At 46.1% G+C, this 23724-nt stretch overlaps 1 protein-coding gene across 2 annotated transcripts in view; it reads left to right on the top strand.

Moving 5' to 3' along the window:
* The window catches only part of LOC144158853 (putative phytanoyl-CoA dioxygenase), a 52103-nt gene that overhangs the window by 11243 nt on the left and 17136 nt on the right, over window positions 1–23724 (top strand). For both annotated transcript variants that reach the window (XM_077690020.1, XM_077690021.1), the window contains exons 3-9: window positions 6813–6901; window positions 8358–8515; window positions 9048–9210; window positions 11775–11856; window positions 14789–14970; window positions 17155–17310; window positions 21637–21771. In XM_077690020.1, coding sequence (XP_077546146.1) covers window positions 6813–6901; window positions 8358–8515; window positions 9048–9210; window positions 11775–11856; window positions 14789–14970; window positions 17155–17310; window positions 21637–21771 — 965 coding nt within the window. The remainder of the gene's footprint in view (window positions 1–6812; window positions 6902–8357; window positions 8516–9047; window positions 9211–11774; window positions 11857–14788; window positions 14971–17154; window positions 17311–21636; window positions 21772–23724) is intronic.

Genomic DNA, 23724 nt, shown 5'->3' on the forward strand with positions numbered 1-23724 from the left:
TAGACAAGTCCAAATATCTAATCGCTCAATTCTCCGGAACCTGTCAAATTGGCAAAATTATTTTGCAGAGCTGAGCTTTTATGCACCCCGGGGGGTGTGCGGGGTTTGAATCGCTGTAGGCGTTACCAATGGAACCATCGGTTAGCTCAGGGATGATGAAAAAGACAAACTTGCGGATAAGGAATGAACGTTGTGGAGAAGGGAGCGCGAGGAGGAAGGCGGAGGCAGGCACAGCGGAAGTATTGGCGTAAAAAACGAGACGTAGAGGACTAAACTGGGAAAAGAATTCCGAAGGAAGTATTCTTGCCCGCAACCATCGGCGTCCACATTTTGCTTTCCATTCCCACTTGAGCGACCTAAACTACCCTTCGAAGTACTTTTTTTTAAACGTAGTAATGGAAAGTTCATAAACAAGCTCATAAAACTAGGAATCGCGACAGAGCAGCCTGAGCAAACCAACACCAAGAATAAACAATGCAAAATATGCTCAGTGTTCGCTATACAGGTGATTTGTCAACAATCGAGATAGAAGAGAGGGGGCCTTTCGAGCTGTTCAGTGCGACCGCTGTGATAAGCTATCAGCGCAAATTAACAGGTACTGCACTGTGACCGGTTGTGTACTCAACTTCCGAATTTTGACAAGGTTTCTGTTTTCTTCCCCGTAACATCATGCATGTATCTCAGCCATTCAGGACGTCAGGAAGTCGCCCAACCGCATTTGCAATTCATGAGTACACTTTTTCATTTTAATGCACGTGCAATGAACAGCAACCTTGTGTAACTGGGATTGCCGAGGACGCTATACAACGCCGATGGTGTTTTTTATACTTTGCAATCAAAATTTCTGCATTATATATGCAATAATCTGATGCAGCCTCGCGTACAAGCGTTTTCAAGAAGACGACCGTCATTGAAATTTATGTTATAAATATATTGGCTAAGTGGTTACTTTAAATGAAAAGTAAAAATTATCCTACAGGATTATATCGAATAGCAGAGGCTAATAACCGCACGCTTAAAAGGAGAAGCGAATAAAAATATCTACGAGTGTCTGTTACTAGCAGACTAATTACAGTTAGAGTATGAAGATTTTGGCATTAGCCTCGAGGAAATTCGGATTCCTCAGGCATAAGTGAGAAAGCGCACTTCTACAAGTTCGGTTACTAGCTATATTTCTATTGTTAGGCATCAACTTGAGTACGCAGGCGTTGCATGGGGCCGTTTCTAATAAATATATTCATGACCGGGGAATAGTACTAAGAAAAATCGCCTGGTTCATTTTCAAGAGCTATCGTATATCCGCGCTGCCCCATCGCTTCTGATGGCGAACAAAATAATGTGCTTGGAAAGCAGGAGGAATCTTGTGCAGCTCAAGTTTCCTTTCTTACCTGATTTACGTCAATTTGTTGTAATCTGGAAATTTGTATACAAGATTACCTGACTTCTAAATATGCATTCACGATTTTACGTCAGAGTTAAAACTCGACCTGGTTTTTTTGTGACTTCATTCCTGGGACAACGACAGAACAAATCTTCATCCTAGTTATTACAGGGAAGCTTCAGGCATCAATGAAATTCGGATTCCTCAGGCATAAACGAAAACGCGCAGCACGTGTACGTGTGAGGTTACTAGCCATAATTCCATTGTTACGCATGGTTGTCACCTACAACTTTGCAGTGAGCAAAGTTGTAGGTGACAACCTACAATTCTTCGTTACCCTTTGGACATACCCAGGTGGTAACTGACTTAAGCCGGCGTAGCGTTCTTTTTGACTTTGTATTCGTCGGTTCGAATTTGTTGATAAGGTGCGTAAATGCGATATTATGATGGCATCTCCTATCACAACGTAGTAATCCCTTCCGTATTGTCCGAAGTTTCGAAACCGCAATTAATTGTCGCTTCCTTGCACGATTTTAACTGCACTGATGACGTTTCCATTCTCAGCTGCGTAGCACATAAAATTGAACCATTGTTAGCTTTCGCCACATCTGACAACGTTGATGCTTTTGGTAGTTTCTTTGAACGTTTGCTGAAAACTTATATTTTATTGTTTGTGCCGAATAAAACAAAAAAGAAAAGTACCGATATTCCATGGATGTACCACATCTTGCATCTTTCACGGCATATTGGTATGCAAGGTCACATAGTACTTCTGATAGTAAGAACAGATTTTTTCACGCAAACAAAAAACTTCGAAACAAATTAAACTTTGCTTTCAAGTTCAGTATACAACTTGTTTCGTGCACAACTCCATAGCTAATTATCCAGAGCTTTCGTGATCAACACTGTGATGCAACGTCAGCGTCATTATTTATCCACTATTAAACAATAATGATTTAGCAGAGTGTTCAAAGGCTTTGAAAAGCTTCTTTCAGTCTCTTTTTTACTCGCAACACCCCAGAAGCAGTTTTTTATTATCGGAGGTGTTGTTGGTGGCCGTAATGTGCGCGGGGTCATGGAAAAATCCCGATTTGTAGTTAATCCCGCCGTTTACCGCGCTTGTGAGCACGCGCCTTACAAGGACACCCAGCGTCGTCCCGGCTTGCGCGTTGCGCGCGCAAAAGAATACGAAGAAAACTGTTCACGTGCGTCGGAGCAGAAACAGCTTAGGCGACAGGTGCCAAGTTCGCGAAGCCGGTTGCCGCCGATTCTAGCTCGTGCCGACGTATTCCACTTTGGGAGACACGTGAAAGCGTGCGGACAAAACAATCCGGGCCCGCCAGTCATGCATGAGGAAGACGACGATATAGATGAATATGACGATGACTACTACTACCACAAAAAAAGGGACGACGGAACATGTAAATAACCAATTTCAAACCTAATGCAACGCGCGGTGGTGGGACCTTCAGTGCTTGCATTTAATGAAATCCTCAAGCATCTCCCTGGTTCAAGCCCTCGGCGACTAAGCGCAAACTTTGCCATTTTCTTAGTACAAACCCATCCACACCGGGCATTATAATGAGAAAAGAAGGCGTTCTATACCTAATATTTAATTAAAACACTAAGAAAGGTGGAGGTTCTAAAGTCATTCCCAATGCGTTCTCGGTCCGTTATTCTATATGAATTTGCCGCTATCGTACCGTGATATTCGACAAATTTTCGAAACAGGCTCTGACTGATGGAAACTAACTAGGGCGATTCCATTAAGTCCGATGAAAAGGATATTCTCACCAACTATAGACGGTATTCACAAAATAGCGTTCGGTATCCCATCAGGGCCAGTTGATATCTTCGTTTTTAAGTTAAGAAGCATTGAAATTACACCCGACATGGACACGATATCAGTATTAGATCTGCAAAGAGGAGCAAGTTCGGGCATTGGCTCAGTAACTAAGGAAAATACACTATGAAAAAAGATGACCCCGCGCCGGCGCCGGTGCCCGCGGAGGCCACAGACGCGGCCGCGGAGACGCCAGCGCCATCTCTCGCCACCGCCGCGGATCCTCCCGTGGCGAAGTGCGAGGAGGTGGCGCCGCTCGTTGGCACCCCAGCAAAGAAAGAACTGAAACTAAAGCGTGGCAAACTGTTCGCATGGCGACGCAGTGAAACATCCCCCTCGAGAGGGGCACGATCAAATGCAGAGCATTTCCGGGGGCGCACGACGTTAAGTAGTTTGCGTTACGTTAATGTTGTTGCACTTGTGGCAACTGCGGACGAGAGAGCACTCGTCAGCAGTAATTTGAATGAGTCAAGGATATAAGGCGCGTTCGTAGCGTCCCATTCTGTGTCGGCTTTGTGGCGCAGTGGGTAGAGTACCATGTACATTACGTTCCGCCCGCAGGGTCGAGGGATCGAAATCAGGCGCCGGATAGTATTTTCTTTTATATAGTGTAGGGGGAGGGGTGCGGACAACGACGGTGAGGACTACGACGGGACAACGCGGGTGACATCGTGAGTTACTGAAATGCTCTGCATTTAAAAGCTTAGCGTCCAATTTCTTCTCTTAGCAACACTGAAAACCGTCACGACCATGCCCACCTTGCCTGGGCGTGCGTCCGCATCTCGCAGGAAAGAAAACGGGCCCAGGCGTCCACCGTCTGCGCCGTTACCACCCGATTATTAGCGGTGGTGACAACAGATGTGAATAATCGCAGTGACATTGCGTGGTGATGCTATACATCTCCTTGAAAACCCTTCTTCAACACTGAAAATGGAGCCGCGATCTCGAAAGAAAGCACGCACGACGCACGAAGAGCCTACGCTGCGGTGTGGTTGCGTGAGAACACCGAAATTGGAGCATATGAGCCCGCACCTTGCCCATGGAAGATTCGTACAATACAAAAACTAAATACGGCTTCGAAATAAGTTGTAAGGTTCATGAGCACGGCGACTGATATACGGCGGTAGCGTGAATGCATCGTTAGCTGGGAGACAAGTGTCATTTAATGGCAAGTGGCCGAAGGGGAGGCGCTCGCCTGTAGGGCGAGCAATCAGTGACCAATATGTCTGCCGATACCGAAACACGGAAGCTGACAGTACGCTGATCTGCACCGACTAATTACTCGTCTCTTGCGACAGGTGGGCTGTGGGACACTGCGCGAAAGAATAATTAACGTCGAGGTAATGCTTTTGAGTTCGCTGGGACGGCTTCATGCACACGCCGCTGTGCCCCAGCAGGCACGTACCCGTTACTAAGGCGACACACATGGTTGCTGGCAAGCGCGTGCCGCCAGTGAATACGACCTATAGGCTAATATCACCTACTTCCTACTCGTGTAAGCTACTGGAGCATATTATTAATGAACACATTAGGAAGTATATAGAACAGCATGTTGTCTCATTTACAGTATAGATTCAGACGCCGTTTTAGCACAGTAATCCAGTGACAGAGTTCGCATATGAGATTTCTTCGGCCCTTGATTCCGGAGATGTCCGCGCTATTTTCATTGATTCCAGCAGAGATCTCAACACGGTATCTCCTACTGATCTGATATGCAAATTAAATTGTATTTTAAACGACCCTGTGAAATGAATTTCAAGCTTTCTTTCACATCGGGCAGAATTTATAGTTATAGTGGTTCAGTATCTAATCTATAGTGCGTAACTTCTGGTGTTCGCCAGGGCACAGCCCTTGGACCATTGCAACCTTTGCTCTACATAAACGACTTGTCAGAGAAATTCACTTCTAGGATCCACACGGTATTATCGTAAACTTAACGAGTATTTTTCTAGGTTTTGCGCATGGTGCAAACGATGGGAGATAACCGTTAATTTCGGCAAAACAGTCTCCGTGTCTTTTTCTCATAAACGTTCTCCGTCTAATTTCACCAACTCATTCACTGGTATCAATCTTCAAAGAGTCTTGACTAGGAGTACCTCGGTAATACTTTCAAGAGCAAATTATTGTGGGCGACTTGCGTTTGCCTCTACGTTTGCCTTATAACACTTATGAAAATGGGTTACATAAGGGGCACACTTACCTACGCACCGAAAGATACAAAACTCGTAGAGAACACTCATCGGACCGGCACTCGCTTATGCTTGCATTGTGCGGAACCTTTATCGACATTTAGTAAAGACGCATAGGCGGGCACCTGTACAACCTCAGCACAAAGAGTAAAAAAGAAGATAGGGCTTTAAAAGAAAGAAAATGGGAGAGGAAAAAAAAAACAGAAAAAGAACACACAGAAGTGTTTAAAGAAAATGTAAACAATGATGAAACGGAGATGGGTGAGAATGGTTTAGTGCTGAAAAAGGAATGGAACAGGAAGAACGTACTGCAGCGAAACCACCGAAGGCAGGGAGGGCCAGGACAAAAAGCGGCATTTATTGATATCATTATTAAGAATTGTGAAAGTTCCGAGGGGATATTAGGAATATTGAAGGGTTTCAAAAGAAAAAGGTCGGATTTATTTATCGCCTCTACGACGTACGTTTTTTCGATCCGCGGCCCTACCATCTTTAAATTTTCCCACCTTACCTTTGCGTCGCCAAATGAAATATTTGAACTTTTTCCCCCCACATCATTCAATGTGCATGTCGCCGGTCTTCTAACAAATACGTGACATATGCGTGCCCGCACTGACCAGAGGCAGTCATGCGCTTAACCTCTCCCCTAATTATACCCGCATGGACACATTGAAATACTGTTTTTGTTTTGCTAACAATAAATACAGCGCTTTGGAATTCGTTGCTTGGCCACGCGAATTCCCTTAACTCGGGTGGTATTTTTTACTAAAATTAAAATGTTGTGAACACGTAATTGTACCACACTTTTTTGTATTTATCTTTGCGCGATCACAGTTTTGGGTGTGTGTAGGTGTACTTGTAATCAGATACTAACACTGAATCACGTTATCGTAATTGTTTACTATGGCGTTAGACCGATGTACTACTTCCTTGCATGTTGCTGGCAAACCTGCTCTAATACCAGGTCTGTCATGATTACACTTAATTTCTTTGCCAATTTGCGGCCTCTTGTACAGACTATATTGTATTTTGTGCCATGAACCCGGCTAATGCAATAACCCCACAAATGGGTGCTATATGGTAAATAAATAAATAAATAAATAAATAAATAAATAAATAAATAAATAAATAAATAAATAAATAAATAAATAAATAAATAGGGACAGCGCGGGGACCGGTAATGTCATGAAGATTTTGGGATTGGTTGCATTGCCTAATTTCAGCACTTTAATGAAACACTGCCCCACAGAACATTGAAGGTAATATTTAAAATAACATTTAGTGATATTTATCACTGTGAATACGCTATTGCAGACGCGTATTATTCTTAACGACCGGGGAATACACATGCGTAAAGGAACGCGCCAGTAAATTTTTCTCTGTGTCTCTCTGCATCAAGGTTTCACGGTTCAGAAGCGTCTGAAGTCCGACCAGCTAGAACGAGGCAAAATAGCCAACGTCTTCGGCAAGATTGAAGAACAGCAAAGCGTAAGTCCGTTTTTATTTTACTGCGTGGTGTCTAAGTGCTTTCGTTGGTAATCGTCCCCACACTTCAGACAAAGTGTTGCATTGCAAATGCGTGCAGGTGCTCCATTCGCTAAACAATTGAGGGACATACGAAAATTGCCCGTAATTTTATGGCTAAAGAAGACGTGCAGCATATATTGCTGTTATTATTTATCCACAGCACTTACATTGCTGATACTCAAGTGCAGCTTTTGCAAGGGTAAGTGCAACTCTTAGTTGTGTAAATATGGCACTCCTCAGTAGAAACTGCTGTGAACAGCTATGCTTTTGAAACTGCCTCTTCCCTATTGTACAGCTTTGATTTCCTTTATCACGCAGGTGGCATCGTGTGTTTCCCGGTCAGCGTGTGACATAAAATGCTGCGATTTTTTTAAATACCAGACTCATATATTCAGAAAGTTTTTGGTCAAAAACATTTCGGGTATGTCTTAAAACAAGCATTTTGTGGCGCTAGCAGTAGAAAGCATTTCCAGTTCAAGGTTTAGCCTGCGCAAATATACTCCACAAGAAACTGCTGTCCCGTACAATGCTATCGGTGGTCATCGTTTTCTGGGGGATTTGGGAAATGCCTATTGCGGAGGCCGCGATTGAGCAACCAGATAATGCCACCGTGAGTACTAATACGGTTAACGAAGCATCGTAGCTGTGGCATTATAAAGAGACCGTCGTGGCACATAATGAACGGAATGTTATCGGAAACAACCGCTCCGTTGCCAAGCCACGTTTCGGCTGCGGGGGCGGAATATGGGCTGCGGTGTTAGCGCCGCGTCAACTCCATCTACCAGGTGCCGAAAGCTGAACTTGGTCCAAGTGCTGATGATTTTATCTATCTGGCAGAAAGCGAAAGTTCACTCTTGTATTGTTTTTTACTCTGTGGTATTGGAGCAGTCGCTACTTAAAATTACGCCTAATGTGTTCTACAGGCACCCGCCTTACCTTTATTGCACGTTTCCTGTTTTGGGGGTTAATGGGGATGGTTGTTTTTGTGTGGTTTTGGTAGATTCGGACTTCGTGAAGCAATGTACGGCTCACGCCTGTGAAACTGTGACAGGTTAGAAAAGGGTTTGAACTGAAGATTTTATAGTTTCTGCGACATAATTATCCTCTCAAAAAGTTTCGTCATTACCTTCCTACAAGGCTGGTTTTTGTTCCTTGGCGAAGGTGGTAAGCTTACAAATGAACACTCTGGGTGACCCGTCGATCGTGTGCCATTGAGTTATGTGTTTAGGGTGCTAGACTGATTGCAATCTGAAACAGCGTTTGTCTCCAATTTATGTACGTGGAACACCGTCTTTTTAAACGAGTTCAATACTTCGTGCTGCTTTTCTCAATAAATATGATTGTAATGTAAGCATACACCCCTTCTCTGCTACCATGCGCTGCCACCAAAGGAGTCATCGTGTTATTCTTTCTGCAGGTGGAAGTTGACAACATCAGTGCGGCCCAGTCTAAGGGAGGTTTACGTTTCACCCTTGGCAGCGGATGTCTGTCTGATGAGCAGCGAAGGTTCTACGAGGACAATGGCTTCATAATCATTCGCAACCTCGTAGCTCCACGGGACCTTGAGGTCTACAAGTACGTTGGTTTAAAGCCACTTTTCACACTGTCCCAGCTTTCAGGATATTCTTGTACACGTTCTCTCGTGACCCATGAAATAATACAGTGTCGTTACTTAACCATGTAGACTCACGTGAAGGAAATCTGCAGTGTCAAAGTGAAAAACAAACTAAGCTTAAGCCAACCCAAAAATTCGGTAATGATAACGTTTTAAATTGTTTTCGTCTTTCTTGTTTAGCATTCTGAAAAAAAAAGTATCTTGACAGTGCAGTGATGTCGCGGCTGCAGCATTCAGCAGGAACTTTGGAGCGGGGAATCTTGATCTTCAATCGGTATTTCGGTTGCCCCCACTGACTCCAAGCTGATCTTGTAGGTTGATTAGTTGGTAGTGCATTCGTCAAAACCACAGGAACTGACTACAAAAATGAGTAAATGATACCGACTAGTATCTCCTGAACTTGCAGACCACAGATGTGTTGTAGGTGGCATGTCAACTAGTTGAGTGCCAGAGCACGTTCTCTCACTTGCTTCCTAATTGAAAACTGTCCAGGAGACGCTTTCAAGACATTGCCGAGGGCAAGGTGGACGTTCCGGGCTTGACAGTGATGAAAGATATAGGGAAGCTGAATGCCAACATCAGTGAGCATGTGGTCCACAAAATACAAGAGCTGTGCGTCGACAAGGTCCTCTTCAGCTACTGTACTCTGCCACAGGTACGAAAGGGGTTGTAATTTGCGGTGGAGCATAGCTAGCCATGCAAGTAGCTGAATGAACCTCTGAAGGATCCAAGCTTGGTTCTTGCAGACAAACACGCAGCTGCCTGTATCTCTCCCGCGTCGTAAGCCTCTTACTGTTCGTGTAACACACAAGCCCACTCCACTTTACCACAAGAACTCTGGACAGGTCCCATCGGGCCATTTAATGTCCGCCTTTAAACCTGGCACCAGCACGACGGACGTGCCATCCGTCATTACGGGCATAGAACCTATATCTGCTCGTGCACGCCCGACCCTCCTTCCTTCAAACCTGCGCCCGCATAAACCGGCAACCGGTCATGTGCGCGTGCTTAGAAGTGACAGAAGCCATCGAAAGTATCCTCCCCTGAAAGCCCTCTGAAGAAGTGGTATTGGCTTACGCCGGCGTTCCATGCGGAAAATTTGCTGTTCATCCGGAAGGGATTCGTCAGTACTCGACGAGCTGAACTTGAGGCGGTAATGGCGCCGCCAGCAGCTTTCCGTTGTTTTTGCGCCCGTTCGCACTTGTGTTTTGGCTTCATTTCTTGCTGTTCGTACTCCAAACAAACGGCATGCATCAGTTCCATAACGATTTAAAACCTGGAAGCCCTTGAGCTCTATTCTCGCGTACAAACATGCAGCTGTCCGTTTCCCTTCCCCCTCGTAGGCATCTTACTGTCTGTATAAGATGTCTATGTAACACATCAACCCACACCCGAACCAGTCGATTAAGCAGGACAGCCGACTAAGCGCATTGAGCCTTGTAATGTCGACATATATATCTCCCACCAGCACAACCGGAACTACATCGGTAGCGGCATGAAGCCTAGCTGTGCGTGCACGACCCCCCTTTTCCACCTGCCAACCGTCTACGCATAAACCGGTAACCGGTGATGGGGCATATGTGGGCGCGAAAGACACCGGAGAAAAAGTTGCTAGGAAGGTCTTCCAAGCTGAAAAAGAAGTATAGACCCACGCCATCGTTCCAACTGGGCAAGTTTCTCTTCAACCGGGAGGGATTCGCAGGTACTTGGCGAAGTGGAATTTCAGCACAAACAGCGACGGCGGGTTTCGGTCGTTTTATGAGGCAGCCCATTGGCAGGCATTACCTGGCCTTCGCGGGAGCGGCGTCTGTTTAGTCCACGTATCTGCGTAAGTGAACGAGTAGCGATGCAAGAAAAAAGGAGAGGAGTGTCTAGCGAAGGGTGAGGCGGAATACGACCCGTGGGGGGTACGGCGTCATCTCTCTCACTGCCTTTCCCTCGCACATGTTTCATGCGTCTCCACCAAGGAGCACCCTCCCCTGCACTTTCCCCAGCCGCTGTTCCATTCTCCACTAATCCAACTGCTTGACTATTACGCGGGCGGTTCAAACACGAGTTGCAACAACGTGATCTCTGTTCCCTTGTGCGGGGCTAATCTGAACCGCGTGACATTTGCGCGGCAGGTTCAAACACGATTTGCAACATGCTGGCCGGTGGAGGCGGTGCGCTGCGAGGTAGCAGCATAGTAGCCCACGCTTCTGGGCGTTCGCTCAGGATGCGAACACTACCTGAGACGCAGCAGAAATGCGCCGTGACGGAGAAGGCTGCAGCTCGCGGTGGGCACAAATTTCTTATTAGGGAGTAAGGAATTGTAAGTGCATTTTTACGCCAGTCCATGCTTGTGTTTATTTTTCGCAATCATGGGATAACCGCACTACTGCCGTTAGCTGCCGCCTGTACAACTTGCCAAAGGGGCATCGGTGGAGGCGAGGGGAAAATTGTTGTGAAAGAGGTGTCAGCGACGACGAGGAGGAACCCCGGAGCAGCGCCGTGTAAATCGGTGATACCGGAACGAAAACTAGGGGAGTTAGACATATACTGCTTTGCAGTAAAATCTATTAAGGTCCACGCCCTTGAGCTCGTCCTATTCCACTGGACACAACTCTTCGATCAGATGCGCGGAAATCTAGGTATGCGCCGTATCTGGTCCCTTATCCGACACCTACTCGACCCTTGCTCCTCCCGAACCCGAACCCGATCACGACTCACTCAGCTTGACCGCAAATATCCCGGCACCAACACCCAACTGTTAGATCATCACCAGGCTACATAGATCGCACAGGGCCCCACTTTGAATGGGCCCCAATAATCTGGACCCCACACCCTCATTTAGATCGAGAAATCACACAAGCTGAGGTACGCGTGTCGTTCCTCAAGATCCGTACAAATACAGCTCTCGGCCCACATGGCATAACCAATAAACTTCTCTGAAACCCCGATGATGCCTCTATAGCCTCTTTCATCAAATATTATATCACTTCTGGATTACCGGCACTCTCCCTCCGAAATGGAAGCATGCTAAAATATCCTTCATACGTAAACCTGGCACACTGAGATAGTCCCACAACTGCAGCACAAACGAATTTATTTTTCACGGCATTACCATATTAGGAGTTCTGCTTTTTATTCTTTATGGCTAACGAGTATTTTATCCAGGCTGCGATGGCCGAGGTAATGTTTGCCTCGGGTATGCATGATTACTTTTGAATGTGTTTTTAGGTCTTGGACTGTGTTTCGTCTTTCTGCGGGCCAAATGTGACAGCTATCCACTCGATGCTTCTCAACAAGCCACCCGACGCCGGTAAGATGCAAGTAGGCTAGCGTCTGCTGTGACTCGCTATCACGCGGTAATTTTTGCTTCACAATTGCGGCAAAGTGGTGTGGGTATTTGTGTGGTAAGGATATATCTTGTGATGATCGAGTCACCGCTATGTTTAGTTCTCAAGGCATCAGTTCCCGGTTACCTTGGGGTTAACATGACAAGACGAGCAGTAACGCCTAATTCAGTTGGAGGCTAAACTAAATTGTCCAAGTTCTTTGTCCTCGGCATTGTGTGGGGGGGCTTCGATTTTCAACAGTCCCTGGGTTGCGCTGACGAGGCCCGGTTCGTTGACTACGCGAAGGCGGTCGGTTTGGTACACGCTTGCCAGCACGCCGGCCCACTACTAATGGGTGTGGCATGGAAGGAGAGCTATTATGCATGGGTGCAGGCCCAAACCATATGGTATACTGTACATGGAATAAGGTAGTAGCTTGAAGTGGTGGCATAGGAGGTATGCTGGATGGCATGGAGGAGGGGTAAGGAGTAATGTATTGGCCTGACGGAGTCTGCAGTGTTCACCTTTGCTTCGGCCGGAAAAGCGATATTACGAATGGACGTCGCGTTATGTGCGAGCAGCGGCATGGTTGCCTCCTCGGGAGGTGCTGAGGGAGTGGGAGACCGGGAACGTGCGGTTCGCCTGGCTGTGGTATGAGCAAGCTCATTAGACTTCCCAGGCGCGCGTTCCAGGGTCCAGGCAAGATATATGTCAGGGTTGCGGGAGTCGAGTTCACAATGTGAAAAGCCGGAAGGACAATGTTGCAGGTGCGGTGTCTACCAAATTTACTTGAAGCAGTGCATGTGCGATGCACGAACGCGATGTCTTCTCTCATATGGCACTCTTGGGCAAGTACTGTCTTTTTTATATGCTGAGGCTGCCAGAAAAGCCTTTGATATTGGTCACAATACCATACCGCAATCCACCTTCGCCGGCGTCGCATGCTTCCACTAACCAAACGTTTCAGCGCTAGGGCTAGAGGGGTTTTCTAGAGGCATAGTGATGAATCCGTGTTTCAACAAGGCAGAGTTCATTGTCGCTTCATCGCGGTAGGTTGCATAAGGAAGTTCCTCACTGCTGATGCTGTGTAGCGCAAAATTGGAAATATTGAAATATTTTAAAACTGCTTACAGCAACAGTCTTTCCTGGCGTCAATGGGGTTGATTGAATTACCGAAGAGTAATTCTGTTTAATAATGCATTTGTACTTTACATTCATTGTCTTTTAATGCTGGTCGCAATTATCCCAGAAAAATTACAATATTTCTCAATGTCAGTACAACTTTTCTACTCAATAGTTTAAAGCTAAATATATAGAACCAATGATACCTCCTTATTAGGGGTTGGTAGGTTCCAGTAGGCTTGCATTTAGCGTGTACAGGTGATAATAGGCGCTTAAATTGAACATCTATGTAAAAATTTGGCTTGCAGGTAACATAAAGCTCCAACTGCATAAATCTTAGATAACATTCATCTCCAGCTCACATTGCCTTCATTACGCAAGAACATAACCGGGGCACACAATGCGAGCATTTACTCATGATTAATAGGCACGGTTTAAGAACTGCCTTCACTTATACATTGAAGTGTGTGTGCAGATTCCGAGTTTCTTCCACAAATTACACCTGCGGTAGGAGTCAGGTATGAAGATCTGTCAAAATTATCTGGCAGATAGAGTCTCAACACTGTTGAGAGTCGTCGCGATGTGCGGCCTGATGGTATTTCAGGGCATATTTCACCAAGCATCCACTTTCCCCGCGAGAGTTTCAGGGTTTTCACTTCAATGCTTTACCTATACGTTTAAAGTATGTACTATTGGACGTGAAAATAGCGCATCTTCCGAAGGACGGAACGCTGCTTTCCAAAACAGTAAACAAACTTAATACTTCTTCACTGCTTAGCTGTTAGCTGACCGGAAATGCTACTCCGACCGGCTGGCATCACTCTGATAGCCTCTGGTATTTTCAGCAAGAGGCAGATAACTCTGAGAAGGTAATCTTAGCAGGTGTGCAGTGACATACTACAGCGCGAGACTTTCGCGACGCCTTAGGTTAAGATTCCACTGTGACCGCAGTTCCCTTAGGAAATAGTGCAGTTTGGCAGCGGAACTTAATATAGGTACGTTGGTTCTAGGCTGGGGCAAAGTAAGAAATAAAAAAAAAAAGGACTGTAGTTACCCCTACAGTTCGTCTTATGATGTGACACTACACGAGCGTCACTTCTCGGTCCGTGATGTTGCCTAGTTTTGTGTTGCTGATCCGAAACATGCGAGTTGATGATATTGTGTTGGTCATGTTTTCTTTTTGGTCAGTTTTTTTACTGAAGAATTTGTTTACGAAGGGGCTCTAAAGGCTAAATGTTTTTCTCTTTATTTGAGAGTTTACTGGTTTTGGAGCTCTCTAGGCTTTTATTAGAATGCTTAAGATGCCTTGTTTGGAGGAAATAAATATAAGCCTGCCACTTCTCCCCTCGTTTCACATTTATTTTGTGTGACGTTAAAGAGTACGTGGCAAAGCACCCACGAGGAGCAGCGCCCAAATACCGACTTAACTCCGCCCCGTAAAGACTCTTTGGGAACGTCTCTTCTCTTTATTTTGACTATAGTGACAAAGATTGAATTTACCAATAAAGGGTCTTTTTGACATCATCTTGGAACGGCTGTGCTCTGGAAAACTCCGCCATCAAGCACGTCCTGTCACTTTTCCCTAGGGACACCGTTTTATGCACGCTGAGAAATAATGCATGGTAACGCCTAAACCTCTTGGAAATGGGATGTTCCTTGCAACTTTGCATTGTTCGGAGTGCTCAAAACACATTTCCCCGCGCGTTCTTTATACGGGAGGTGTTCTGAAACTAGGAACTTCTTTTCCTGCCTTTTGGCGGGTCTTGCTACAACGGGGGTCGTGTCTTCGTCCAGGCGCCCTGACCTCGCGCCACCCGTTGCACCAAGACCTGTTATATTTTCCTATTCGTCCGGCCGACCGCATTGTCATCGCCTGGACTGCTATGGAGAAGGTGACCCGCGAGAACGGCTGCCTCGTGGTGATTCCCGGATCGCACCATGGAGAAATCTTGGAACATGGCTACCCCGACTGGGAGGTTAGCAAATTCTTATGCCCCTTCGCTTCTCACAACCACGGTTTTGGTATTGGCGTTCCTGGGCTCTTCGCTTTGGGTTTTGTTCGGTTAAAACCAAGGAGAGTGGGACGAACTGGATAGGGAGTGGAAGACACTTTTAACCCACAGTCCCGGGAGCTTCAGTGTTTGCCGGGAGAAGGAGGTTGCAGCCTGTAATTTTACGTACGTGAATCACCGCTAACTTCAAACTAAGTAGGGTGGAGGGAGTGTATGGAAGGTTGGATGAAGAGACTAGGGAAAGAGATATGCAATTACGTCTTTAAACCGGATTATTCGGGGTAAGGAGGGGAGGAGAAATGCGAGGAGGGGAAGGAGGGTTGGTGAATTTACATGGTAAAGTCATGAACAAACGAAGCGCGAACAAAAAATGTGAAGTAAAACACACAAATACGGCGAATTCTTTCCATGCAAGTTAAAAGGACGCGTGGCTTTGGGAAAATTGTCTTTCAAACATACAGCGTGAAATTATTTGGCCTCCGCGAACAGTATATTTCGGTTTGGCGTGCCCTGTTTCATATTTGCGTGTTCGCATTTAATTTGTCCCTGACTGCACTCACATTAGTCACGCAAAGGAGAAATACTGATAGCATCTTATATACACGGTAGTTGCAGATATTTTTTTATGTTTTTGGTGAAGCATTATGTAAGGTTTCGGAACATGTCCTCAGTATCCACAAAGTCAACCGTACAAACTGGCATTGACAGATTGCAAATGACTGGAATTGAAGCGTGACATGGTGATTAGTAATGCGAAATGAGGTCTTTGAACGGAAAGAGGTTATCGTATTCACTGTTCATTCCGAGGTATGTGGTTGAAATGGGAATATATTAAGTGCAGAGCACTTTATGGGCTCGCCTTGTCGTCGTAGCTCGCTAACCATCGACGGGGAGCGACTGCCGGAATGACGCGGCGCAGCGAGATAACGGACCCAAGTAGAGCCTGGTGTACGGCGTCAGTGAGTCACGCTGATGCTTTGAAAACAGCGCGGTTTAAATATACATAACCGTTTGAACCTCGGGAACCGCTGTCGCTTGTCATATATCTCCCTGTTGTTTACCACAAAGAAAACTGCAGGTACATTTCAGGCAAAATCTGAGTATATAACCGGCAGCTTTCGCGTTCATTTTGTTGGGAACGCTCGTTGAGTTGGTTTTTACGGCAGTAAGCGAAAAAAGCGTCCGCGCACGAAAAAAATGGCGCGTTCAAAATGCCGCAGAAAGGCTACAGCCGCGCAAGAAAAATTTGCGCTTTCGAAATGACGCAAAGCAGCTCCAGAGTACGAAATTAAATCAAGCACAAAAAGAACAAACTCCCGCTGGCGCAGTTTCAGGTGGGGGGCGTGAAGCACTGTGAAGGTGGGAAAGTTGAGTTGTATATTCATCAAGAGAGGAATGATACAGGGCGGCGAAGAGCGTGATGGGTGGTAGCATTGAGCGAATAACAATGCCACCACCGATTATCGCGAATGACTGCTCTGCACTTCACGACCGATTTCACATTCAGTACAACGGCTTTAATACTTATTTTGGTTTTGTGCTTCCCATTGAAACGAAAGGGGTTTTAAAGCTAAGAAAGAGAAGCGGAAGGGAAAGATGTCGGAAAAGTCATATAAAAAAATTTGAGAAAATCCAGATTTTAAAGTCCTTTTGTGCACAACGAAGTCGTGTTTTAAAAAATCGTTGTGTGGTGTTGTAGCTGTTCACAATGCGATCTAGGAATCGCGAGATAATATTGTTCGTTTCAGGAATAGTCGAGATAGAAACGGCCTAACAGTCGATTTCATTAGATGAAACAGCTTCGCGGCTACAACATCAGGAATATTCAGTGGGCCAGTGCAGTTGCTTAAAATATGCAATTTTCTTTTGTTCACTGTAGGATACTCGCACACACCTTGCTGCTTGAAATGTGCCTGTAGCATTTTGCTCATTTTTTGCACGATGAGAACGACATATTGTTGGGGGGCACATTTGACTCAGTCATTTAGTGTGTAATACTATCTCTTCATTTACTGTTGCAACGTTTTCACCTATTATTCCCAGCCCACGCTGAAGCGTTTCATTTTTTATTCATAAAGAGAAATTATTCTAATCGTGACACTGTGCCAATGAGTTTGCTTCTCTCTATTTTTGGATGTTATTCAAAAGGGCGGTGTCAACAAATGGAACCACGGAGTAAAGGACTTGCCGAACTCGGTTTTCGACAAGCGTGTCCACTTGGAGATGGGAGCTGGAGACACTGTCTTCTTCCACCCAATCCTCATTCACGGATCGGGGGCGAACAGGACTACGGGCTGTCGCAAGGTGTGTATTAGTGGTTCTTCACGTTTTCCGTTCGTTGGAGGATTAATTTGCAAAATTTGAAAAATACGCTATGGACAAAATTAGAACCGGTAGCAGCTTTTTAGTTAAGTTGCCAGTTTACGTGAGTGCAAAATTGACCTCAGTAACTAAAATAAAACCATTTCTTCTTCCGAAGAAAAGTACCGAGGTCACTCCGGCTCAGCTACAATACACCGCAACTTGACTACATATTTTTTGATTACATGACTGTGTGTTTAGCAAACTTCTCGTTCTACGTTCCAACACTGTTTTCAGTTGTGCAGCGGGTAGAGTATGACGCCTTCTCTGCCATCGCATCAGAAACAAAATGGCAATTTTATACAGATGAACGGTTTATTTAACAGGGGAAGCTAACAGCGCAAAAAATAAACTGGGAAGCATTGGGTGTGGGGAATCACAAGTGGCCTACATAAGGCTTGAGGGGAGTTTTTGTGGAGAGTGACAAAGAGCAGAGGCGAACTTTAAGGGAAAATAGCTCAGAAATTTCACAATATGTTGAAGCACGTGCGCACCAAGTCAAAATGCGTGCAAATCATTGTAAAATTGTGCGCAACATAAACAGATAATGTACACGAAATAACGTGCACATCGACAATGACGTGTACATGTTGATTTACATGTGGAACTTAAGCGGAATGTAACCGCGCGTAGATTTTTGCTTAATCTAATGTGCGGGGTGAGATCAGCGTCAAGTGGGTTTTTCGTCGTTGATGCTCTAACCTAGAGCTGCTGTCTACAACAAGGGAGAAGTTAGCATTGGCCAAATATGGCATATTTCTCATTGTTTGGACTAATGTCGGTTAGCACGAGGTGCATTGCATGATTCAAAAGGGGCAGGTGAGGTAACATTACCCAGTATTAAGAATCACGAAAATTGCGCTAACTGCACATAAGCAAGAACACAAACAATGCGCATTGTTTGTCTTCGTTACTCTGTATCTCCAGTTAGCGGAATTTCCGTAATTCATAATGTACCAACTAGCCCAATAGCGCATTTTACCCAGTATTATTGGGAAGGTTGCAAGGCTAACCATTAATTTCCTGCAAGCATAGAAGCTGTGTGCATTCCTTATTGAAGCCGTGATATTTCTGATGCTTCTACCACTGCGTAACTTTATTGCGGGAAATAATAAAGCATTGGCCTGTAATCAATTTCCAGCGTTATGTCGTCCGCGCCTGAAAAAGATTTGAAGAAATTTACCTCGGAGTTGTGAAGTCTAGGGCCACCACTTTTAGGTGCGAAGCACCCTTAGGACCTCGCAATGTCTGTCCGTTCACGCCCGTGCAGACAGAATTATGGACGAACGGCTCAAAGGGAGTCGCAGAAAAAAAGGAAACCAGCGAAAGCAAGATTTGAACCACCGACTCCCGCAACAACACAAACGAAATGCAATACACCACCACTAGACTGCGCCGCCAGACGGAACTTTTGAATACAAAATAGGTACTGCAGTGCACAGTGACCTCGCAAGGTCCGTTGGCGTCCGTTGGCGTCCGTGCACACAGCATTATAATAAAAAAATATGTGAGTCAAGCCACATAAAAGGGTACAAAATGCAAAAAAAGCCACACATCTCCACGCAATGAACTATGCCGAGGGGGCGAAGTACTAAGACGAGAACTGTATTTCGTGTGGCGCTTGTCATTTACAGTGCATTTACTGCACCTCAAAATCATTTCGAACTAAGAGTGCATAAGCACGCACAGACCATGACGCTCATCCCACAGGCAATACACAACTTGCGTCCCAGTGCTTCGCAGCCTCCACATCGTCCACGGCGTGGAGGTGAGTGATTTGTTTTTGTTCTCAGCGAATTTGTAAACAATTTGTGTCCACAGTTGTCGAGGTAACTAGTTCAAGTGGAACTGCTGTTATAGACAAGTCTGTTCGGGACTGTACTGTACATATAAGTAGCCAAAGGAGCACAGCAATATGTGCGGCCATACGGGTACCACATGACGAACACAATTTAGGGTAGTAAAAAAATTGAAAAGGAAAATTAAGTGCGATAAAGCTTCAGAATGGTATATTTGAAGGAGGAGCCGGAATATCTTCAATATGACCGTCGTCTACCCCTACTGTTCATGTTATCTGATAGGAAGAGCTGGCTTCTTCCTGGCTGTTAAGAATTGCTAATACTGATCTCAGCACAACACCGAAATCCTCTGGTGCGTCCATCGTGTATCATAGATGCTTTCCAACAAATGAGACTGGATGGCAGGTGATTTGCTACCTTTCTTCAGTTGCACTGGAAGTTTCGCTGATGGCGCGGGAGTGGCACCACGGACCAGTACAAATTTCTTGTTCTCCTTATACCCATACTGCTTCACATGACTAATGTACGGTGTGTCACGTGCGCAAAGCAGTCCATACGTAGTTTGGTGACAGGGATTGAGGCATGTTGGAGAGAATCTGAGCAACAGTCGTGAAGGGCGAAAAGATTTCTCTCCTCTAGGTGGCAAGTTCATTTGGGAGAGCGACAGGTTTCGTACGTTCGCATCTGACAGATCACAGGAGATTACTTGAACTCTTGTTCCTGACAAGTGCCAAACAGTGCCCTGGGCACCAGCGATGAGCATTATAGTACATCTTTCTTTGTGACTAAACATCACCTGTATGGTATATTCCTGTGAAGAAGAATTTCGTGCTTCGTACAACGAGAAACTCCCAACGCGGTTGAGGGGCGCAAGGCGCTTTTCGCTCACAACGCACAGTGTAGATGGCGCGGTGATGTGCCCCGTGCTAACCCCGATGGGCGCCTCGGCGGGACCCTTTCGTCGGCTTTGTCGTCTGCTTCAGCGACGGTGGGCCTGTTCTGACGCAACTTCGCGTCCACTGCGCGCTTACTTCTCACGACTTCATTAACTTGTTCGACAGCACCTCTTTGGTAACCCGCACGCGAGGGAATTGATTGGTCGTACGGCAAAGATACGTTAAGGATTGGTTTGCAGGGCCCAGTCATCAGGCCGCTAGAGAAACGCCTCCTTTTGCGCAAGGCTTGTCACGAATGGAACTGCGTATTCTAAATTACTGGATACCATTTCGGTTGTATTGTAACAGGTATTACAAAAGACGAATGGAGCAACTGGTTCTGATAAATGGCGATTATAAAAGTTCCGTCAGCTTTCTTTCAATTTTTGAACTTACGAAACTATTAGGTTAAAATTGCTATAAGTGGGAATCACTAAGCTCACATCCCTGGTTGTTTCGGTGTCTGCGCTTGTGACGCGCGGTGGTGTAGCCCCGAGCTAGCACATCAGGATGGCTAGGTTCCGCTGTCTCACCCTTCGAAACACGCTGCACTCCGTTTTCTTTCTTCCGACGCAAGGCCGGGCTACAGCGGCGGCGTCTGCCGCTCGAGCCGGGCCGTGGCAGACGTCGCGGCGTTCGGGACGACGCCTCCGCGAACCCCTGGTAACGGCTGTCAGAATCTCTGGTTTCACTCTTTCTAGAGCCACGCGTGTGAATTCGAGTGACGTCGCATGTGGAATCTTTTTGGGGTCGTTCACAGCTTTGCTTTCCAACATCCTTCACGGCATAAATTAGAGCCAATTTTTTACTTGCTAGGTGCTTGCATAAATGTTTAGGAGAATTACGGTGTCTAATCATAAGTACTCGTTCAAATTTTGGCCTTGGCCTGGACGTTTGACCGTACATAGGTTTTTTAAGGTGAAAAAACTCGCAACAAACTTTCGTAGGAAAGGTGTTTATACAAATGTGTTTTCGTGCACTCTGCCGTGATTATGTCTTGTGCTGATATTTACTATCAAGACAGCTTGGCAGCGAAAGCACGAAAGCAGCTACCAATGCGCGCTTACCTCTCCTCTGAAAACGACGTCATTTTCAATGATGGAGACGTCCAGCAATGGAATCGGTAGCGGCTACAAAACTTGTAGACCGTGCGGGCGAAAACAGAGAGATACGGGACTAGGAGGAGCACAAATACCTCAGCGCAATAACTAATGATTGAGTTATTGTTGGGTTTAACGCTCCGGCGCTAGGGGGCGATGAGGTGCGCCGTAGTGGAGGGCTTCAGATTAATTTTGACCACCTGAGAATCTTTAACGTTCGCCGAAATCTCGAACACATGGGCATTTTCGCTTTTCGCCTCCATAAGAAAAACGGCCGCTGCGACCGGGAAACTAGCCCGCGTCTTTGTGCTCAGCAGCACAACGGCTTAGCCACGCCACCGCAATAACTGTTCTCATGTTACTGGCTGCATATTAACGGAGATGTCAATATAATTTTTGCTTAATCTTTGTTTTGCTCTCTTTCTTGCCCACCAGGCGATCTCGTGCACCTATGCTGCCTCCGAATGTGAGTACATTGATGTCGAGGGCTCCGTCCAGGATGCCATTGCGGCTGAAATTTTGGAAGTATTCAGAAAACGTTTTCCCAACATCCCCTTCAAGGACTTTAAGGTGAGTGGACTTGCAGAGAAAGTTTTTTCTAAGCGCAAGAGTATTTGGCTTGGCGACTCTCCAGAAAAAATTCCCCGCATTTCCCCGAGGGGAAGAATGTGAAAGTGCGAATGCACGAGTTGAATTTGCGCGGTTCGGTAATGTTCGCATAAGAGAGATCACACACACACAGACACAACTACAAAGAAAGAAAGATGCATTTATTCACAGACACCTATTTGTGTTGTCGTTGTACTTGATTGCTAGAGCGGATCTCAGCTTTGAAATTTCGTGTCAGTACTCCTTTAAGCGGGTGCATTAGCCCTTTTCACGCCCGATTCCTGGCCAATCCCCCACGTGGGTATGTGCCATGTCAGCGGCCAGGCAGCGCGCGCCCATCTCCCCCCGTTGCCAAGGAAGACGAGGAGCGCGCGCACCCGCAGCTGTTGCTATGCGGACGGCGGCGGACGCTTCAGGCTCGCTTAAGAAGTGCATTCGCACTTAAAAAGGACCATTATTAAAATCTAATGCCGTCTCGTTTGCGGTTATCTGCACCCCCGTTTCTGAGGCATGTGCCATTTGCACGATATGGTGAGGCAAACGTTTGTTAAGATGTAGCCTGGCGAGCTGGGCTGATAGTTATAAAAAAAAAATGCCCCACCTATATTAAGACTTTTTGTTAGTTTTAAAGCGAAGATTTAGTCTCTTTACTGATGCCATGTACCCAGGAAAGCGAACTTTTTGTGACGATGATGATGAATGATCGTGGGTGAAGTGAAAGAAAAAAACGCTTTCCGTGGGCAGAATGGAACCTGGGTCCTTTGCGTTATGAAGCCAGCGTCTAACCAATTACTCCATTTCGACATTGTCGAAGTGGCTTGGAAAACTCAGCCAAGAAAAAAGCAATGTCCCACGAGGAAAATGGCGGTGCTCTGCGTGCCCTAAGGCTGTAAGCCAGAAAACGTTATGCTTAACTACCCATTTTGATGTTTGGGATGTTAGGCCTACCATCACATCTTGGGTTTTACCACCTCAATCCGGCACCTACTCGGTCTTTGAATTGGTACCAATACCCCCCCCCCCCCCCCCGCTCGCTCCCCCCCCCCTGTGAAAGTGGATGTCCAGAAAAGGTTAGCACAAAAAAGACGAGGACAGCGGACACGAAGACTGCCACTGTCCTCGTGTTTTGTGCGCTAAGCCTCCCATTCACTATGAGCCAACAAGCCCAACATCACCTTTTATTCCAGAATAGGTGTTGTAAACTACCACAAATGGGGATGGAGGAGGGTATAAAATATTGCTCGCCTGGCTTGTCGCTTGCGCTCGATTAATGTCAGTTGATAAGGGTGCACAATATCGGCACTTCTATTGTTTCGTGCCACCGCCATGACAATTGCTCAGTTCGCATAACGTGACATTCGTTTACACTCCCCCGGTTCATGGACGCCGCCTTTTTGTTGTTTAGGCGGCGTATTACGCTGTTAACTCTGGTAGGCGTGGCTTGTCCTTTATACACTGCGGCTGTGCGCGACTGACGTGCAAGGCGTTCAACAGCATCTTAGCAGCAGAAATGTGTCTAAAGATGCCATTTTGATACATCTTCGGTAGTGTTGTTAACAAACGACCCGGTCGAATTTAACTGTGAGGCTGTAGATGCGGCAGTCTCGCAACTCTGATAGAGGAGAAAATGGCCGTCCTTGCTGACATGCGTGCCTCAGAGGCGGTACTCTAATGCCTTGTCTACGTACCTTGCGCTCGGCTTCTCTGGCGGGAAATGTTGACTCCAGCCCAGTCTGATGCGTGCGCTCGGCGTTTTGGGCAAGAACTGCGTTATTTATTAACACTAGTCCTTTCTAGCGTTCAAAAGTAATCTGCAAACATATTCTTCACCGGTGGACACATGGTCGGGGCTCCTGTTGTTGACAGGCGCCGTATCATCCATAATATGGTTTCGATGATTGTTTTGTGGTTTTC

The sequence above is a fragment of the Haemaphysalis longicornis genome, unplaced genomic scaffold, assembly GCF_048455015.1.
Source record: "Haemaphysalis longicornis isolate Haplotype H1 unplaced genomic scaffold, Haemaphysalis longicornis Haplotype H1 scaffold_10, whole genome shotgun sequence".
Taxonomy (NCBI): domain Eukaryota; kingdom Metazoa; phylum Arthropoda; class Arachnida; order Ixodida; family Ixodidae; genus Haemaphysalis; species Haemaphysalis longicornis.